General features: G+C 41.4%; 1 protein-coding gene across 1 annotated transcript in view; it reads left to right on the forward strand.

Moving 5' to 3' along the window:
- Window positions 1-15,521, forward strand: part of GYS1 (glycogen synthase 1) — a 74,371-nt gene that overhangs the window by 43,481 nt on the left and 15,369 nt on the right. Inside the window, exons 4-11 of the mRNA XM_089681805.1 lie at window positions 2,586-2,774; window positions 6,327-6,471; window positions 9,395-9,512; window positions 10,027-10,147; window positions 10,232-10,338; window positions 11,996-12,055; window positions 14,191-14,269; window positions 14,417-14,530. Of these exons, the coding sequence (XP_089537931.1) occupies window positions 2,586-2,774; window positions 6,327-6,471; window positions 9,395-9,512; window positions 10,027-10,147; window positions 10,232-10,338; window positions 11,996-12,055; window positions 14,191-14,269; window positions 14,417-14,530 (933 nt within the window). The remainder of the gene's footprint in view (window positions 1-2,585; window positions 2,775-6,326; window positions 6,472-9,394; window positions 9,513-10,026; window positions 10,148-10,231; window positions 10,339-11,995; window positions 12,056-14,190; window positions 14,270-14,416; window positions 14,531-15,521) is intronic.

Genomic DNA, 15,521 nt, shown 5'->3' on the forward strand with positions numbered 1-15,521 from the left:
TTTCAGCAGGACAACGACCCTAAACACACAGCCAGAGCTACAATGGAATGATTTAGATCAAAGCATATTCATGTGTTAGAATGGCCCAGTCAAAGTCCAGACCTAAATCCAATTGAGAATCTGTGGCAAGACTTGAAAATCGCTGTTCACAGACGCTCTCCATCCAAGCTGAGAGAACTTGACCTATTTTGCAAAGAAGAATGGGCAGAAATTTCACTCTCTAGATGTGCAAAGCTCGTAGAGACATCCCCAAAAAGATTTGCAGCTGTAATTGCAGAGAAAGGTGGTTCTACAAAGTATTGACTCCAGGGGGCTGAATACAAATGCCATAATTTTAAGATATTTATTTGTAAAAAATTTTGAAAACCCTTCAACATTTTCCTCCCACTTCACAATTATGTGCCACTTTGTGTTGGTCTATCACATAAAATCCCAATAAAATACATTTACGTTTTTGATTGTAACATGACAAAATGTAGAAAATTTCAAGGAGTAGGAATACTTTTTCAAGGCACTGTAGACTTTCTCCACAGGCTTAGTTTTTCCACTTGAAGCATTCGTAGGATAGAAGCAGAAGAAATCTCCATAGTGTAAAACCGTAATATTGATTGGTTAAACAAAAAAAAAAATTCCACTCGGATTGTTTCTTCAAAATAACCTCAGCATAACAGCAACCAGCTCTGAGTACAAGCCAGTGAATAGGAATCCAAGATCGCACCCACTTGTGGTTTTAGACTATGGAGATTTCTTCTGCTTCTATCCTATGAGTGCTTCAATCCCAATTAAACCCAAAAGCAAACATTTTATCATATTGCAGCTTACGTGTTCTTAGATGTGATGGTTGCATCAGTTTTCTTTTTTAGGCTTTCTTTCCTTTATTTTCACCTGGTGACCTGGCCAGCAAGTCTTATTTTCTAATAGAACAATCTATCCTGCAGATGTAGCAGTTAGCCAGACCTTTTAACACCGACAGAGGTACCTACATTGATTGATTGGTTTTTATTTATGTAAAACCCTTATCCCAAAAAGAACAAAAATGTTGCTGTAACTGCTTATAAAGTGTTAGCTGGAGCATGGCTTCAATTTGTTGGTGTATCTAAATATGCTAGTGCATTTAACACTCCCCTCCCCCAGGTTAACAATGCTGCTGTCCAAAGGTATCTCTGTTGCTCCTTCATCCAGAATGTAGGCACTCTAACACAGAAAGTGTGGACTGATCACCAGGTGAAAACTGAGGGAAAGAAGCCTAAAAAATAAAGTGCAGCCATCACATCTAATGATTGGTAAGCTGCAATATATTACATTTTAAGTGTTGGGGTTAATACTGCTTAAGCTTGACAATTCAGATTCAGTAATGAATCCAAGGTTTTGCCAGTGGGTTTTTAATCAGTCCACTCCTCTTCTGTGCCTGTGAAGAACCCAGCTAATGTTCAGCACCTAAAAGTGGAGTAAGGCCAAAGCTTTTTTGGATATAGTTCCCTTGTGGGTCACAGGAAAACACTTACTTTTGCATTCCTGTGACCCAGAGTCGACATATAGCAGGCTATAGCCTGCTGTCAGCTGATGTTACAGAGCCATTTTTATATTGTTGGGATTTACCCAGCTGCCTGACTGCTTGCACCTGAACCTCTTCAGCCCAGCACTCCAGTGAGTGCTAGAGGGTAAGAGTGGTGACTGAGAGTCCACTCCAAGAAGACCAAAAATGGAGTGATCAGCGCTCATGTGAATGATTGCTCAGATCTTGATCTTAAAATTGACATGGGACAGCTGCAGCATCATGGCAAGTACAGTATGTGTGTTTTTTTTTTTATAACCTCAAACTTCTCCTTGAACACAGCCAATGCTTTAATTTTGCTCCCAACAAACTATTCAATGAGCGTAATTGTCAACTTTGAGTTGCTGTCATTGAATACTTAAATAAAATATGGTACATAACTATGAAGTCCTAGACATTGAGACCACAGTTACAGCAACTGCCGAGGATTAGAGGGCCCCATGTTTGCAATTGTTCTAGCTTATTGATGTTAAAGGTCCCTACTGGAACATTTTAGCTGGTAAGTTTAGAAAGTTGTAATTGGTTAATTTTAATCATTAACTTTTTTTGCCGGAAAAGCTGTTTTCACAGTGGCTTGTAAAAACAGTTGACCTAAGTTGAGAGTTCAGTCTATAGTATCATTTATAAAATGCCTCCCTTATGACCTGTCCACAGCAAGATCATTCTGTAGAGGAATACAGAGTCTGCTTACTAGTTGGCATTGAGGAAGTGGCTGAGCAAGGAAGAATTAGGGGAGTAGAAAAAAGTCAAATGTGTAGGGGGTATGGCTTGTGATGAACACCATAGTCAAGATTGAAAATGAAGCCAGCTGTTTTTATGCTTAAAAAAAAAAAAAGTATACCCGAAGATTTCATAACCTGCCTGTACAAAACTAACTGATCAATCCCATTTCAAAAATGAGAGATCCCTTTTGATTGTCTCGATTGTCTCTGTTCCCTCCAGTGCTCTGTCTCAATGTCTGGTTTTTTTTTTTTCAACCCCAATTTTTTTTTTCTTATTTCATTTTGGTGCCATCTTCTTGTTTTCATAGTTCGCAGCACAGTGTGGTGATGAGAAGCCCTTTATCCTGGCTCAATTCCACGAATGGTTAGCTGGCGTTGGCCTATGTTTATGCCGAATCCGTAAGCTCCCTGTGGCCACAATCTTTACTACACATGCCACTCTCCTGGGTCGGTACCTGTGTGCTGGAAGTGTGGACTTCTACAACAACCTGCAAACGGTGAGACATTATTACCACAATGGGACAGTTCTTGCTGGTCAACACACAGGTTGATGTTTTTAGCACTGTGGGGGAGATTTACTAAAACTGGAGCACTTGGAAACTGGTGCAGCTGTGCATTGTAGCCAATCGGCTTTCAACTTCAGCTTGTTCAGTTAAGCTTTGGCAATAAAACCTGGAAACTGATTGGTTTCTATGCAGAGCCGCACCAGATTTTACACTCTGTTTTAGTAAATAACCCCCTATGTGTCTAGATGTGTTTTTTTTTTTTTTTTTTTGTGGAACATTCACAGTGGAATTTTCAGTGGCAAAGTAGTTATGATTGTAAAATATATTCATAAGCACTGAAACAGGTGCAAGAATGAACTGCATTATTCTAGTACAGTATAGATTAATGAAGCTCCAGACACTAGTTTCCTCCTACGTTCAAATACTATAGTGTTGTTTTTTTAATTGGCATGTGTGTCTAACACTCTGAGAGCAGGGACTGATTTCGTTGGTTCAGTTTTGTGGGAGCAGTGTCAGTGATGCATGCATAAATTAAATATAATTAAAAAATACATATTTCTGTTCCATTGCTGATCATCTTCAGTGAAGTCAAACTGTAAATCCCTCAGCCCTGGGTCTTAGTGATACTTTACATAACACCTTATTTTTTCTGCTGCTTTTGCAGCTTAAATACAACACTAAGAAGCTAATTTTAATCACATATGCTGGGTGAAAGCAGTATCAAGGTGACCTTGGATTTAAAGTAAAATAGGCCCCAGGACAATTGTGTATTGATTTCTATAGACTGTAGCTAAATGAATGAGAAAAATGTATATGGTATGGCACCATACATAGTGTTTGTCAGTGACAAATCATGTAATTGGTGTGTTTTGCATATCAATTTAGCATTATATTTATGTGAAATTGGCTATAGCACCCAACTCTAGAGGATTTTTCACCCTCTCTCCCACTTACCAGACATGATCTGCTTCTGCTTACTTTCCTCCTACTTGTCGTCTGTGATCTGTTCCATTGCCTTCTCTCCCCCCTCATGTGCAAAAGTTGGCCCTGTGCCCTGTACTCTTGTACGCTCATCTTTCTCACTTCTTATTCACAGTCTGGTCAAATTGACACTCAAACTTTGTCCATCACAATAACCCCCTACACCTCCATCATTCACCTCCTATGTCCTGCTCTGCTCCTTTAATCGCTAAGCACTTTCTGTCAGTCTTTATAAAAGTAACTGTCCTCCTCTAATATTCAGAGCTGTTCAGGACTACTCTCCCACCAACCCCCAGACTTCTGTTTTGATCCACGAGTTGTTCACCTTCCTGCTTTCAACCCCTGCCAATCACAGGACTCCACTATTCATTCAGTCCCTCCTGTCCATAGTTATTGGTTGAAGTTTATAGATGTTATAGTTAAACAATTGGGTAGATTTACTAATACTGGCACACAAGTATCTGGTGCAGCTGTGCATGGTAGCCAATCAGCTTTCAAGTTCGGCTTGTTCAGTTGAGCTTTGGCAATAAAACCTGGATGCTGACTGTTTCTTTGTAGACTTGCATCAGATTTTGCACTCTCCAGTTTTAGTAAATAACCCCCGTTTTGCATTTGAATAGAAAACACAGCATTTGACATAAAAAAGAGGCATTTGTCCTGCTCTGCCTGTAGTTCAAATGCACCCAGCTAGGACATGCTGCATTCAAACAAATGCAATGCAAAGCAGGTCAAGCGCAGCTTCTGAACTGCCATATGTACAGCTCAGATAAAGTCTGTGGGATATTGCTGACTTGCATTTGAGGTGCATTCCAAGTGCAACAAAACAATGCCCATCAACATGAGTCAGCACTGTAGCTTAGTGTTTAGAACTTTGAGCAGGACACTATCTGCATTGAGTTTTCATGTTCTCTTTGTGCTTGTGTGGGTTTCCTCCCACACTTTGAAAACGTTCTGCTAGGTTAATTGGCCTCTGTTTAAATTGGCCCTAGTGTGTTTGCACATATGAGATCTTAAGCTCCTTGGGGGCAGGACTTGATGTGGATGTACAGAATATAAACCGCTATATAAATAAATTGAGCCCTAACCTTTCATCACCCCATTCAACTTCCTTCTACTTTTCCTTCCCATTCCCCCACATCCATCATCCGCTCTCAATCCTGCATCTGAGATCTAACAGGCAAGTACACTGGAAGCCGTGAGGGAAGAAGATAGCCAGTGCATTTAATGACAAGTGATCCTCATGATGGAGATGAAGAGCAAGCTCCCATACATGACTGCCAGCATTTGAAAAGATTTTCTAGAGCTACTTTACTGAGCTAGTATACCTATTCCTGTGACACCGTGACACAATTGCATATCCCTTAATAATATTTACTAAATTGAATTCACACCACTTCCTAAAACTCAATCTATCCAAAACTGAGCTCATAATATTTCCTCTCCTCTGATTTCTCAGTCAGGATCAATAGCACCACTATCAACCCATTCCTGCATGCCAGGATGCTAGGAGTAACCCTGGATTCTGAACTATCCTTTCAGGCTCACATCCAATCCCTGTCCAAATTATCCCCCGTAACATCTCCAGAATACGCCTCTTTTTAACCAATGATACCACAAAGCTCGTAATTCACTCCCTGGTCATCTCTCGCTTCAACTACTGCAACTCCCTCCTCATTGGCTTACCTTTACATAGGCTATCCCCCCTCCAGTTCACCTTGAATGCTGCTGCCAGACTCATCCACCTTACCAACCGTTCAGTGTCTGCTACCCCTCTCTGCCAATCCCTCCACTGGCTTCCACCTAACGAATAAAATTCAGAATACTAACAACTCACAAAGCCATCCACATCTCTGCCCCCAGCTACATCCCCAACCTGGTCTCAAAATATCAACCAAACCACTCTCTTTGATCCTCCCAAGACCTTCTGCTCTCTAGTTCCAGTGTCGCCTCCTCCCAAGCTTGCCTCCAGGTCTTCTACCGAGCTTCTCCCATCCTATGGAACTCCCTACCCCAATCTGTCCGGCTGTCTCCTAATCTATCCACCTTTAGACGATCCCTGAAAACCTTTCTCTTTAAAGAAGCCTATCCTGTATCTACCTAGTAAACCACCATTTATTTACTCCATCAACTCATCCCCCCCACAGCTATTACTTTTTGTATCATTCAACCCTTGCTCCTAGATTGTAAGCTTTAAGAAGCAGGGCCCTCTGTTTCCTCTTGTACCAAATTGTATTGTAATTGTAATGTCTACCTTCATTTTGTAAAGCGCTGCGCAAACTGTTGGCGCTATTTAAATCCTGTATAATAATAATGATACTTACATTTTTTTAACCATACATGCATTTTTCTTCCGTAAGATACATTCATAGAGAATCTGTACAGTGCTAACCAACATAAGAATTTTCCACTTTACCATGGAGAGCTGGAAGAATAGGACATGGAGAGAATCATTTACACATTACATTTACTCCCTAATGCACACTCTTCCCCTCAGTAAATAAAGTATATACAATATACCTACTCCTTATTGATAAAATCAATTAATGTAATTATTTTGGACAGTTTAACGTAGATAAAGAAGCTGGAGACCGGCAGATCTATCACCGATACTGTATGGAGCGAGCAGCTGTCCAGTGCAGTCATGTCTTCACTACCGTCTCTCAGATTACTGCAATAGAAGCGGAGCACCTACTGAAACGTAAACCAGGTAGGCTGCAAGATCTGTGAATGTACACTGGAAAATAATGATCTGCTCTTCTTTCCTGCTGTATAGATACAAACTTAAGGGCTCTTATCGATTGTCAGCTCTGTGCCCATGTTGACTGTCTGTAGAAAAGTTTCCTGTTAAAATCAATGGGCTGCTACACTGAAATAGGAAGCACACAGAAAACCTGGAAGACCATTCTCACAACAGGACTGTAGAAGTTTGTATAGACATCCCTATGCAGGTGATTTGCTTTACAGGTCATGGCGTTACTATGGAATAGAGAATCAAAACTAATGCCCCGCAAAAGATGTACACTGCAGCTGATAAACTCACGTTCAGGAGCTGTTCAGCGTTTTTTTGAACGCAGAAAAATTGGGTTCAGTAGATTTTATCAGCGTTTCAGACGCTTGTAAACGTGGCTAACTGCGTTTATAAGTGTTTGCGTTTGCAAATTTTCTTTTAACTCTTCCATTTCCAAATGCTGTCTAGAGCCTTTTTTCAATCATGAAAAATGCATGCAAAGTGTTTTCCCGGTACTCAAATGGACCTGGTACACCATAATTTGAGGTTTCACATGAAAGGAAATATGTTAGACACTGCTGCAATAATTTCTGCACAGAAATGAGCTGGAACACATCCAAACACCACAAAAAAAAAAGTCCGCTAATCTCAACACATACTGCTCTCTCTTTCTCTCAAAATGTCTGAAATAGTTAATTTTTTACTGTTTTGCAGTGCATTCTGGGTATTTTGGAAGGTCTCTTGAGGTTATCTTTAAAAAAACGCTTCTAAACGTAAATGCTCATAAATGCGCATAAACGCCGTATACAAACGCGGTTAAACAGACGTTTTTTTAACCTACGTTTTCCAGCAGTTAGTTTCCATCATTCAGAAGTGTCCCGTGTACATGGAGCCTTAGTTTCATCTACGAGTAGTACAATGTAGCAATTTCATTTGTGAGAACCTATTATCAAAAAAGCATTCCCATGTAAATAAATATATTAACCCACATCACTGGTAACAAGTGAGTAGAACTGCTGAAACATTTATTTAAACAAAAAGTAGATGATTTAGGTGTAAGGACTGTACCAGGTCATGTGAGCAATGCCTTGGGTGAAGTGATCTCCTTCAAATGGATGGATCTCTGCTTGGGTAGAGAATGTGGCTGGCTCATCATGAACATCAGTCCCATACCATACATCAGCAGCAACGAACTCAATCCTGGCCCAACCCCAAATCAGCTATGCGCTAATATTCGCTTTTTTAATGACCTTTTACTAAAGCTTATCAAAGCTGTGGTCAACATATTATTTGCCATTCAGACTCACTTTGTGAACAAAACAGAAGTACGTATTGGCGCAGGAGAGGTACTAGTGGGTATGCGGACTGTAAAGAGTTTTTAGAGGTGTTTAAAAACGTTTCAGTTATAGGAGAGCATGGGGGCTTTTCCGTACACCAGGGGGGGATAAAAAAGGGGGAGGGTGGGGCGAGAAATATATATAGTATATGGTAGTATAGGAAGGGTATTGCCTCTTACGTGAGGCCACACTCTCTAGAGTAAACTGGAACTCTATGTGGAGAGAATAGAAGAGAGAGAGAGGTGCGCCAGACGAAGTGCAGTAAAAATGGTAACTGTTTATTGCACACAAGATATTTAAAAACTCACAAGATGTGGGTAAAATTCAGACATCAGATTATAGACCTGGGACATTATCTAGGGTGGACATCTGGAGCGGATGGCTGAGGTACCAGGGGCCAAAAACTCCCTCAGTGGCTGGTGCTCTGGAGTGGGTCTCCATGGAGGAGTGAGGAAAGCAGATGATTGTCCTGGGAGTTGTGGTGCAGGGAAGGAACCGTGCTCTGGACAGATGCTGCTAGCCTCTCAGATCAGCGTGGGTAGGGTCACGTAGTAGAGCCAGCTTGAAGCGCATCCAAGATGACCGCCAAGCGGAAGTAACGTCTAGACATAGGAAGGGGCGGTGGCGCGTTTCTAGGCAACAGCCTTTTCCTCACTCCTCCACTGAGACCCACTCCAGAGCACCAGCCACTGAGGGAGTTTTTGGCCCCTGGTACCTCAGCCATCCGCTCCAGATGTCCACCCTAGATGATGTCCCATATCTATAACCTGATGCCTGAATTTTACCCACATCTTGTGAGTTTTTAAATATCTTGTGTGCAATAAACAGTTACCATTTTTACTGCACTTAGTCTGGCGCACCTCTCTCTCTCCTCTACTTTCAGAACAAAACCTACACACTGATTACCAGTATCTTCAGTTTTTATTGGCTCTGCCTATGCACCAGTGGCATTGCAAGATATCGTTCTCTCTGGTCCCTACACATCTGTTGCCTTTAGAAGGGAGGTTTTCCTGCACAAAAACGTGATGAAAAGCTACAGCCTGCCTGGTAGCAGAATGAGATGCTGTATAAATCTGACTGCAATGGATTACATGAAAGGGAACCTGTTATGGTAGAAAAAAGGGACTGTCAATGCTGGCCTCCTTTTTAAACATCCTGATCCAGTGGCGTTAATAGGCTGGCATGTCCACCAAGGAACTAACACTTTCTGTAGAAAATCGGCAGTGGAAGCTATTGCAATTTAATCTTTGAATACTCGGAATTGGAAAATTCTAGAACAATGGTGGCAGATTGCTGTGGTGGAAAACTCCAGATCTGCCAATACAATTACCAAGTGTGCAAGTGTAGATCCATCAAAACATTTCTCTTTTATCACCTGTGTATTGAAGTGGCTGTCTGAATTCTGCTCATAAGTCTTACCTCTTTTTCCAAGTCTTTAGAAGACATATATTGTAATGGAAAGAGAGAATTTAAGTTAGCCATCAAATGTGACCAATGACCTATAAACCAGGATTCTCCAGGAAACATGATATCTCTAACCCAGCCTTTTATCTCCCTGAATACAGATATAGTAACTCCAAACGGTTTGAATGTAAAAAAGTTCTCTGCTATGCATGAGTTTCAGAATCTGCACGCCCAAAGTAAGAATCGCATACAAGAGTTTATCCGGGGACATTTTTACGGGTAAGATGGTTAATGCTGTTCTTACAATGAAGTTAAAACAAATCTGAATCTCGCCATGTTTACTGAGCAAAGTGGTCTGAAGCAAGGATTCACCTCTAATTAAAGGACCCTTCAGACTAGCCTGCATTACGGTTTTGCTGTGTGCTTTTTATAATGTGTTCCAATGTACTGCAAAAACACAGCCTATTCATTTTGAATGGGGACCAGTGCATAGTTTGCTCCTGCTCAGTTATTTTTAAAATGTAAACCTTGTTTTCTGGTGCACAGTAGATTAGGTGTACTCTGTGGGTGTGCTTGGTTGCTGTTTAAAAATGAATAGAACTGCACCGCAGTCTACTGAGCTTTACACTGCATTGCATCTAAAACACACTGACTGCACCACATTAAAAATGCAGAAGCATAGAGCTCTGGTCTAAGTCTTGTTGTCTTGACATAAATGTTTACTACTTTGTTTCTACAATACTGAAAAATTGTGTATAAATCAGTTGTGACAATTTTCTTTTCTTCATGGTAGGCACCTAGACTTCAATTTGGACAAGACCTTGTTTTTCTTCATTGCTGGGCGCTATGAGTTCTCTAACAAAGGAGCTGATGTTTTTCTGGAGGCCTTGGCAAGACTCAACTACCTTCTAAGGGTAAGGTAAAAACTGGGGTCAAGAGCAATTAATACAAATTGAATCAAGTGTATTAACAAGTGCTTTTTGTTTTCTCCGCTTTAGGTGAATCAGAGTGATGTGACGGTGGTGGCATTTTTCATTATGCCTGCACGGACTAATAATTTCAATGTGGAAACCCTGAAAGGTCAAGCCGTACGAAAACAGTTGTGGTGGGTGCACAAACGTATTGTTAGAGAAATCAGAAAGGAGACTTGAGCATTTTGTTAGCTTGTGAACAGATTAAAGCTATGCAAGCCCCTGAATGCAATGCTAGGTTATGTTGTGGTTAGCAATAATTATAATTAGATTAAAATAAGCAAAGGTTCTTTATTGTCTTCTGAATGTAAAAATGAGATGTAAAGTGTTCACCTTTACATTAAAAAGGTGAACTAACAGCCTGCTCCTCCCCCCTTCCTCTCCTCCCCCTTCCTCTCCCCCCCTCCCTTCCTCTCCCTCCCTTCCTCTCCAACCTGGTCCATGCTGTACCTTGCTTTTCGGGATGCTGAGCTGTCAATGCCCACACTAACCATTCAGCATTGCTCTGAGAAGCACTGCACAGAGAAGAGGAAGAGCAGGGGTTTCAAATCCCTGAACCTCTGGACTGGCTGCATGGGCACTGACAATTCAGCTTCCCTGGATGCAATTATGGGGGGGAGGGGTGCAGGGTGTACGGTGTTCAGTTTTACATTCAGCGTTGCTCTGAGAAGAGCTGCACAGAGAAGAGGAAGAGCAGGGGTTTCAAATCCCTGAACCTCTGGACTGGCTGCAAGGACCCTGACAACTCAACTTCCCGGGAGGCAATTATGGAGGGGAGGGGTGCAGGGGGTAAGATGTTCAGTTTTACATTTTCTCTGTAAAGATGAAGTAACACTTTAAAGGATATGTTCACCCTTGTAAAAACAAATAATAAACGCAAATCTTTTTGCAGGTTAAAAAAAAGTATATTTTAAATTTTTTTACTAGGAACCTTGCTGATCGGGGGTGTAATGCAGGTCTCCTGCAGACTGTCAGTATAAGCTGTCTGCTGTTACGGGCAAGCAGTTACACGACAGGAAGAAACCATGAACTACATAGAGCGCTCAACAGCACCCTGGTAGTTCATTGAGAACTACAAGTTGGCTGTCGATACTTGTAGTTCTCCAAAAAGAGGCTGCAGTAGTGGGAACATGCTGCATGTTCCATCCTAAAAACGGGTGGAACTTGTAGAATATTCCCAAAGGTGAACTTATCTGTTCAGTACATCGGTCTGATAATGGCCAGCTGCTTTATGCAGATTAAAAGACGAACAGAATCTCAAAGTCTGAATATTCTGTTTTGTTTGTAAAAGCGGATTACCAGAAAAGCACAAGAAGCTGATTTGTTTACTAGAGTGCATTTCTAGAGTGAAAGCGCATTTATTAAACTGGCCAGTAGAGGTCACTGTAGATCAAAGGATATGACACTGACCCACAGAGGTGAAGAAGGTGAAGAATGTAGTTACTGCACACTTGGGGGACATTTATATATAAGGTGAAAATTTTAAATGGGAAATATTTTGACCCAGAAATAAACCAGCAAATTTGCTTCGTTGATTAGATATCAAAGTTATCACTCTGTCAATTTTGTTTTCATTTTGAATTCCAATTCTAGTGTCAAGAAATACATAAAATGTGTCACAATGAAAAGCACCTATTAACTGACCTTTTATGGGTTTGGTGGTGTTTTTTCTGGTTTGGATGAGAATAACTTTTCCAGTTTATTACTTCACAGTGACTTGCTGTTCTGTTGGTTTCTGCTGTGTGTGCGAGGGAGTAACATTGCCTATATCTTTTTACTGTATTTTTATAGGGATACAGCCAATGCAGTAAAAGAAAAATTTGGAAAGAAATTGTACGAGTCACTGTTAGTGTAAGTACAAACTTTACTATTGGAAAACACATTACCCTCCGGGATCTTCACAGGGGCGAGTGGTTTGGAAAATGGAATTAATTTGCAGTGCCATCTACAGGTGGCTGTGGTATTGCAACACCTTTTCTGGTTACCAAAGTTATTCTCAGTTTTTCTTATACATTTTCATTGTTGTTGATCTGTTTCTCCAGTGAAAAATTAATTCCATTGTAGGTCAGTGGTGATCTTTTTAAATTGTAAGTGCACCTGATGTTCTAACCCTTCTGGATATTAACTCGTTCTTTCTGGGTTATTCTTTCTAGCTGATCTTGAATCCTTTGATCTTTATTACCCTAACAACTTGGTGGTAGAGTGTCTTCCAAATGGCAGAAGGAAACCTTCATGGTGTCACTGGGGATCACACATCGGTAATGACGTCATGACACACCGGAAGTGACCTCCGTGGACCACAAGGAAAGCTGGCAGTGGCTGTCATCTATTGACCAAGTAGGGTGAATTTCAGAGAGCTTTACTGACAAATCCTGGTTACCACGATGATGCGTTTCGCACTGTTTGTACTTTGTCACAATCAAATGTTAACCAGGAGAACTTCATTATAAATATTCAATTAGGAGATTGAGTGGAGACAAAGGAGGAAATTAAGGCCGGGGATTTAAAGATATATAGACCTATGAGGTTTTTAATAATGCCCATGCAAACCAGCTCCTTGCAATTCATCCTAGTTTGTTGATAGACGACGTCCACTGCTGGCTTCCTTGTGGTCCACTGATGTCCCTTCCGGTGCGCCGCGATGTCCCTTTCGGTGTGCTGTGATGTCACTTCCGGTGTGTTGTGATGTCACTTCCGGTGTGTTGTGATGTCACTTCCGGTGTGTGATCCCCAGTGACACCGTGAAAGTTTCCTTCTGCCGTTTGGGAGATGCTCTACCACCTACCACCAAGTAGACCACACCACACTTACATGGATCTCCCCACCTTGGGTTCATTACAGAGGACCCTTCACAGCCAGGACACCTATCAGTAAGCCGTTCTTAATAATCATCACAAGCAAGGTTTGGAGTTGTTCTGTTGAGAATATAATTTTACAACTTTTTTTTTACCTTCTCGAACTATTAAACTTTTCTTCTTGGATTGGATATATCAACTGTTTATTAAGTGGTCTTGCGCCATAAGCACTGTACGTTCCTATTGCTATCTATTTACACACTATTCCTGATGGTTGTTAGAGTAGCTGTGGATATGGTCCTTGTTTTTACATATGTGAAGTTTACTTATGAAATCAGCACCCAGAAGTTTGCTGTTAGTTACTTGTATTGTTGTACTGTACTTAGATTGCAAGCTCCCAGGATCAGGCCCTCTTAACCCTCTTGTTTTGAACTGTATTGTTGCTGTATTGTCTCCCATTATATTGTAAAGCGCTGAGCAAACTGTTGGCGCTATATAAATCCTGTATAATAATAATTGTGTTTTCAGTGCAATTAGGTTTCCACCAGATTCACTTTATTATAAAAATGAGAACCGTCCTTGTTGGATGCAGTGCTCTCTTAGGGCTGCTGTGAGCTGTACTGTGCATACCTTGCAGTTACAATCAGGCTGGGGTAACTTCAGGAGCCTTTAGGTTCTTTTCACACAGGGCTTGTTCCGATCTGTGGTGGGAGCTAGCACAGATTAGAAATGTAGGGTGGAAAAGAAGCAAACTTCATGATGTTAACCATAAAAAGCATGAAACTTATAAACTTGCACAGCATTCTGCTAGAAAAGGCCACTTTCACATGAGGCAGAATTTGCTTGGCTCAGAAGGGGATCTGTCCACTGATCCCATTCTGAGCATTGCAGAGCAGATGAATGACAGGTCCGTGTCCATTCAGTTTATGCAGAGCGGACATAGATACCCTTTTTGTTTTTGTTATTTTTGTTTTTTTTTAGTGGACCGTATACACCTGCTGGTACATAGGGCTACATGGCTCATCCAACCGGGTCCACCTGACAAACTGACAGGCAGATCTGATCAGATCGCCCACGTGAAAGGGCCTTGTACTGTAATAGAAATGGTAGAGTTATCTTTCTGTAACAAATATTATCCCATGGAAAGAGATCTGTTGCTGAACAGTACCTGGCTGTTTTTTTATATTGCAGAGGGAATTTACCTGACATGAACAAGATGCTGGATAAAGAAGATTTCACTATGATGAAGAGAGCTATTTTTGCTACACAGGTATGGGGACGAATCAGTGGTGGAGAGCGCATGACAAATAGATCAGTAAATCTAAGTAAACTGAAATAAATCTGTGTGTTAGTTTTATGGATTAAAATGAGGAATGTGTTTTTCTATTCTTTTTAAATGAATGTGCTTTCTTCACAGAGACAGTCATTCCCTCCAGTCTGCACACACAACATGCTCGATGACTCTACTGACGCAATCTTAAACACTATTCGAAGGATCGGTCTTTTCAACAGTAGTGCAGATCGCATAAAGGTGAGGTCGACTTGTGTGCACTTCCTGCCAAGTGAATCGCTGATCTTGTGTCTGTAGGAGGCTCATGACCAGGGGCGGACTGACAACTCATGGGGCTCCCGGGCAATAGGGGATCATGGGGCCCCCGGGCAATAGGGGATCATGGGGCCCTTGTGTCCTTGCCCAAACTCAAAAACGCCTATGAAAAAGGTACCAGGGGCATCTCATGGGGCCCCCTACTGACCCCAGGCCCTCGGGCAGTGCCCGAGTTTCCAAATGGTCAGTCCGCCCCTGCTCATGACTCCACTGAGTGCCTGCAGTCTGTGAGATCATTCGATTGGGACAGACATTTTCATCGACTCCCACTGTTCTGCGTAGGGTGGCAGCACTGCCTCTTCTCTCTGCCTTATTTTCAAGAATAGGAATGTCCTGCCAATCAGATCTTTCCTGCTCATTGACCCTCCACCAGATCTTGGTGCCCATAGGCAGTTGCCATTATCTGTGCATCTCCAACCATCAAAATTGGCGGAGAACTTCAGCCACCAAAAAAATTCAGACACATGATCCAGCCACATCTAGCAAATGCAGTTGCTATTGGGTCTAGATAGTAAAGCAGGGAAGCTATAGTGTTTGGGATAGGTTTGAGGTCCATCCCCCCATGTCTTTGGATACTCTGCTAACTGGATTGCAGTTTGTTTATTTTATTAAAGCTGAACTGCCAGCAAATATAAAAGGCGTAAGCTGATGCAGTTCTGTATTTATTAATACACCCGTTGTATGTATTTTTCTAAGTGCAAGAAGTGTAAATTTCTGAATTTGTCTTACTGTCAGCTTAATTGTATTGGAGTACTGCTTCTCTTTTCACTGTCCAATAGCAAGCTAGGAGAAAGTCAAGACCTGTAGGTTTACTTAACCATAACAACGAAAAATCAGGTCTTCTGCATTGCCAAACAGGGATGTGATATGAAGCAGAGCTGTGTAAATGTCAGGACTGAATTGACAGAAATACAAA

The sequence above is a fragment of the Staurois parvus genome, unplaced genomic scaffold, assembly GCF_062004578.1.
Source record: "Staurois parvus isolate SC_StPar_1 unplaced genomic scaffold, SC_StPar_1.0 ptg000279l, whole genome shotgun sequence".
Classification (NCBI taxonomy): domain Eukaryota; kingdom Metazoa; phylum Chordata; class Amphibia; order Anura; family Ranidae; genus Staurois; species Staurois parvus.